General features: G+C 34.8%; 1 protein-coding gene across 1 annotated transcript; it reads right to left on the bottom strand.

The window, feature by feature from the left end:
• Window positions 1-779: 779 nt before the first annotated feature.
• Window positions 780-5,221, bottom strand: LOC116290471 (LHFPL tetraspan subfamily member 7 protein). The gene is made up of 3 exons (XM_031697505.2): window positions 4,926-5,221; window positions 2,846-3,251; window positions 780-2,751 (listed from the first exon to the last, which is right to left on the bottom strand). Exons 2-3 carry the CDS (start codon window positions 3,249-3,251, stop codon window positions 2,531-2,533), a joined length of 627 nt encoding a protein of 208 aa, XP_031553365.1. The 5' UTR covers window positions 4,926-5,221; the 3' UTR covers window positions 780-2,530.
• Between the last annotated feature and the right edge of the window lie 129 nt (window positions 5,222-5,350).

The raw sequence follows: 5,350 nt of genomic DNA, 5'->3' as shown, positions 1-5,350 counted from the left end.
GAGAAAGCTTTTGGTCCCAGGTTAACTCTGGATGGGAACCAAAGGTAGCCCAATATGTCACGCCAGACAGTGACTTCCGACTCAAGAAGACGCGAAATGCAAAAACATACTTCCTATGATTCTAAATAATGAAAATATAAAAAGCTCTTTTCACATCAGGCGAAAGAACAACCAAATAATCTGTAAACATGATGTGTCAACAAAAGGGTGCCTTTTTAGAAAATAATGCTTGCACCGCCTCCCGACGCCACTGAAAAAATGTTGGCCAAAAACTTACTGGTTCCGCCTTTAAAAGATTCATGTTCGAAAAATTTTGAACATATCTTTCTTAATGGACTACAGGTTTTTCCTAAGTGAGAAAGAAAAAAAATATTGCCTGACATTTCAAGCCAATGCTTCCTGGAATGACGTCACTCGGAAGACAGTAGGACTAATCGTTTCAGTACAGGCGTCTCTTTTTTTTTGCAGGCACTTAGATGCGACAAGATGGCTGCGTTATACTTAAATAATGGATTTTAGCTAAATTGAAGAATTGATAGCATTAATCAAGACGTACCCGACTTGATAAATAAGGTAGATATAGGGGAGGTCATAAACTCAACGTTTCCTGCCTAACTCAGACTTTGGATCATCAAATTTTATCGCTTAGTTTGTAGATATTATTTATCAGTATTGAAGAAGTTTCTGCAATAAAATTGGCTTTTCCTGGCCCTTCTGCACAACAATAAGATAATGAGAATGGCAAACAGCTAACACATACTATGACAACTTTGTTTTTTTTATTCATACTTTATTGGTTGTAATATTTTAGGACTCTTAAATAAAATGAATATATGATCTACTTTTAAAAGTTATTTATCAATCTCAATCTATTAATATGATCATAATTTTATGGATCCCTAAAATTGCTTAGAATTTGAATGGTTTACAACATAAAAACTCGATGTATTAATGTTCTTGAAAGCTATAGTGTTCTAATAATATCCATCAGACATGAGATGATGTAAATTTTTGAATGTGGAGGAAGCTCACAAGCACAAGCAGCTTCCTATTCTTAAAGTAGTTTTTGTAAGAGTGGGAAATGATTAGGAAAATTCATAGACATACCACACATTTCCCATCATACAGCCAGGGGGTCAAAGGGGGCATAGCCAGGGGGTCAAAGAGAGCCCTGGGCCCCCACCTCACGCTGTAGAAACCTAAAAACCAAATTAAGTAGTTATTCAACAAGTTCACATGACTTACTGATGTTCTGAAAACAGTTTTGGGCTCCCAAGTCAAAATCCTGGCTTTGCCCCTGCTGTACATATAGGTATACTGTATATATTATAGGTAAAAACATTTCAAAGAATATAGTTAGAAATATGTGAAGTATATAAGTTGATCGAAATATAAAGTATACAAGTATATATGAATGGTAGCAAAATTTATGCACTGAAATGTAAGAGCTAAAGAAGGGATGAGTGCAAGTGGAGACATATCCCTACCCCTCCCGCAAGGAAAAACAAGGGGTAGAAAGTGTTAGAATGATGAAAGTATGCCAAAGTTTGAAGTTTGTCTTGAAAATGCAAGTCAGAGAAAGTACATTATAAAAAATTTTCTGATATATATCCAAATATTTCATCCCAGTCGAATTTTTAGAAAATGCCAAAAAATTATTTCCCAAAAGTTTTCATGCAAGATATAAGGTTGTATCCTAGTAAAATTGAGTGAAGTCACTAAAGCTGTGAAGCTGTGAAATAGATAGTAGGCCAATAGATATTAGTAGACCCTAATTTCATTGTTTTCTTTTGCAATTGTGTTCGTTTGACAATTACAACTTGACTAGCATTTTTTCACTTCACGGGTTGAATGCCTTCACCTTATATAACAAAAGTTATGTACATGATATTAATAAGGAGTATTGCATCAAAATTATGTATGACGTTTGTACAATAAATAATCAGGTCTAAATAATCAATAATCATTAACTAATTATCACATCTAAATTATAGATTTCAAATCATTTTTCAAGTTCGCTAATGCTGTACCCTGGGTTTCATATGTTCTTTCACTCCAGTGCTTTGTAGGTTGTATTATTCATGAAATGATGGGAATTTGCACTAGAGCAAGAGAGTCTCTAGAACGGCGTTTATACAGACCCATAAAATGGGAAAAAGGGCCCACATATAATAAGAATTTCTTGGGAAAGTATGAAGGACAATAAGCAGATTCAAAACTTCTCCAAAGAAGTGGATTGATATATTATAGAGAGCTCTAGGGATTGCTTATATGAAGAAAGAATACAGTCTTCAATATACACATCCCACCTTCAGACTTTCTTAATAGACCCCTAAGTATCATGTGACGTCAAAGCAGCTTAATTTGGAGGACAAAACAAAATAATTTCGATATCAAGAGAATTGGAAACCTACTGCTATGTCCTTCTAATTGAGCTTCATTCCAACATGCTGCAAAGGGCCAATTGTGCCTGAAAAATTTCACCCCCACCCCATGTGGGATGTTTTTTACCAATATATGCATATATCTTTTATACAACTGTAGCTTTTGCCCTTGGTGTTACAACATACAGATGCTTTGCAATGACAGGACAAAAGATAAACAAAGCACTACTCATGATCGCAAGGCTGTAAGCCCAGGATATTTGGCAATGACCAGGATAAAACAAACCAGAGGGCCCGCAATATTTCTCCACAAAATTGGTGCCAAATCCAAATGGGAACAGTAGAAGACTGACCACCAGGCAGACAACTGAAGAAAAATTACATGAAGGTATTAAAAGTTTGCATATGAATTGCGCTTATATAACAGCTTAAGTGTACAAAATTATGGATTTAATAATTACCTGCAATAGCTTGTAGCACTCCAGCCACTCCGAAGACAGACCTGCTTCCACAAATTGTTTTCCTACAGCATGAAACATGAGCCAAGACCACTGAACACAAGCAAAATAAGAGTCCAACACCATAAAAGATGATAGAAAACTGCCAAAACAGAGATGGAATGTCTTGAAAGCTGCCATAAAATGAACATGTTTCAAAGTCTCTCCATTCATCCATATCAAGAACTGATTTAATATGCTTTTTAGAGCAGTATCGCAGGAGGCCAAAAGCAGCGAAGGAACTGTTATCTGGGGTGAAAGTGTCAGGATCCAGCACATTTTCAAACCAGAAAGGTGACACAATGGCGATGGAGCATAAGGTTGTGAATACTACTGTTAAAACAGTCCACAGTACTGAGATGGCTGACATCTGGGGAAGAAATAAACAACAAGTTTGATTCAGTATAACCTTAAATATTATATTACTGTAAAATTGATCTTGGCACAAGATTACACACTTTTTATAGTACATTAGTTGGCTAATCATTAGGAGGTTATCAAGATATTCCTTGTCAACATGATGGTCAGCTTTGAACCACCATATCACATTTCTGTGGTTAGATGACAGAGATAGTACCAATTACGAAAAATGTTTTATGCCAATGAAATGCTGTGTCGTTTGACATTTCACCCTAAAATTACCACAACACTCTGCAGTCTTTAAGCAACTAGAGCATTTTAGAAGCAGTACACTCAAAAAAGAGTGTGGAAATAGAAATTAATGTACACAAAGTATGGTAACGTTAATTAATATTCTTGACCTGAATAAATAGATAAGGAATTCTTTAAAATCCATAGGTAAGAACTAGCTGTGATTAAGAGATAAGATTTAATAACTGCAGAAGAAAAGCGTTCTTGAAGCAACACAATTCGTTTTTTTATTTCAAATATTTTTATAAATTAACCATTTCCACAAAACAATTTACAATTACAACAAAAACAGTTTCATTTAGGTCAGAAAAAAAGATAAAAGTAAAATGCCGACATACCAAAACAAGGGGTAATTTTACCCACACAAAAAATCAATTTGCGAAATGTCCTTTAGAACAGCGCAATAACTTCAATCACTGAATGCTTAATTGCAACAAAAGCCGGCCAATGTTTCTCTTTCGCATAAATTAAAGATAATATCACACAGGAAGCGAAAAAAAAAACACCGTTTTTGTTGAAATTTTGGCACATGTACAAATGAAAGGGGAAAATTTTACTCATTCTATTGCGTAGTTACATTCTTCTAAATAATTTTATTTCCGATGAACAAAAAGATTGAGGACATTTAAAAATCCTAATCAAGCGTCATTCATTCGAGGAATATATTAGACAATGAAAACTGACTTCGTATATAAAACAAGTTTGGTTTGAACATAGTTAACTAGGGTTTGAACTCTTAAAAGTTGGGAGACGTGACGGATAAGTACTTTAGCTCTAAACCGCATTCGTACAAAAGTTTAGTTTTTTAATTCCAAATAAAACAGTTAGCAAGTTTTATAGACACGAGTTTGCACGTTCATGTCAAATTTGAAAAGCCATTCACATATTCACACAAAAAGGTTTGAAAAGCTACGCATTAAAAACAAACCACATACCAAGTTCAGAATTTATCCTTGTCAGCAGATTTCAATATTACAGTATAGTTTGATGTTTATATTGGCCCTCGGACCTTTAATATACAATGAGGCAAATTATTCTTTCAATGATAATAATATTGAAGGAGAATTTGAATTTCATGTAAACAGCACGGTCCTTTGAACACAGCATCCTGAGAATATAATCCAGTAGAGTTGACTTAGAGATCTGATAGACAAATAATCATCAGGTTTATGAGGATTACGATACCGATGCTTCTTTAAAAGTCAGATAATATAGTAAATTAACATAGCTATCGGTAGGAATTTGGCTGCAGATTTTAAAGAACCCACTTTAGTGCGTGTGCGAAAAACGGACAAGCTACGTTGAGTTAAGAGAATCTTTTTCAAAACCAGTTTCGCTATACAATACTATCTTCGTGTTTGACAAGTAAACACTATTCGAGAACAACACTCACCTTTGCTTTTAATCCAAAACACTGTGTAAACGAAATTAAAACAAAGCCATGAAGATTTCTGTCAAGAATCGTCTCCTTGCAAATATTTTCAGAGATTGAATGAATCTTTGTTCGCAGTCGGATGACCCACTTATGACAGGATTCGTTCGTGCTCTGCCTCTCGGAAACGTGGTGGAGGATTAGGACTTCTATAAAAGAAAGCTTTGCTTAGTCCTCTGGCTTCCGATCGAATTTCCGTGGCTTTTCATCACTAAATTTCTGAATAACTTCCCGCCAATAAGCCTTTTGTCTTTCTTTGTTGCATGCAAAGCTCATAAATATTCATAAGCTAACTTACTATTTTCAGTCCCTTACGGTTAGAACTTGCCTAACAGATTTTTATGATTTCTCATGCAAATTTCAAATTTGATTACACACACTTTTTA

Source organism: Actinia tenebrosa, unplaced genomic scaffold (genome assembly GCF_029948245.1).
Source record: "Actinia tenebrosa isolate PJP-AT-01 unplaced genomic scaffold, QUT_ActTen_1.0 PGA_scaffold1__47_contigs__length_23844297, whole genome shotgun sequence".
Taxonomy (NCBI): Eukaryota; Metazoa; Cnidaria; class Anthozoa; order Actiniaria; family Actiniidae; genus Actinia; species Actinia tenebrosa.
Note: the sequence above shows the minus strand (reverse complement) of the source record. Positions and strands in the feature narration are given on the sequence as shown.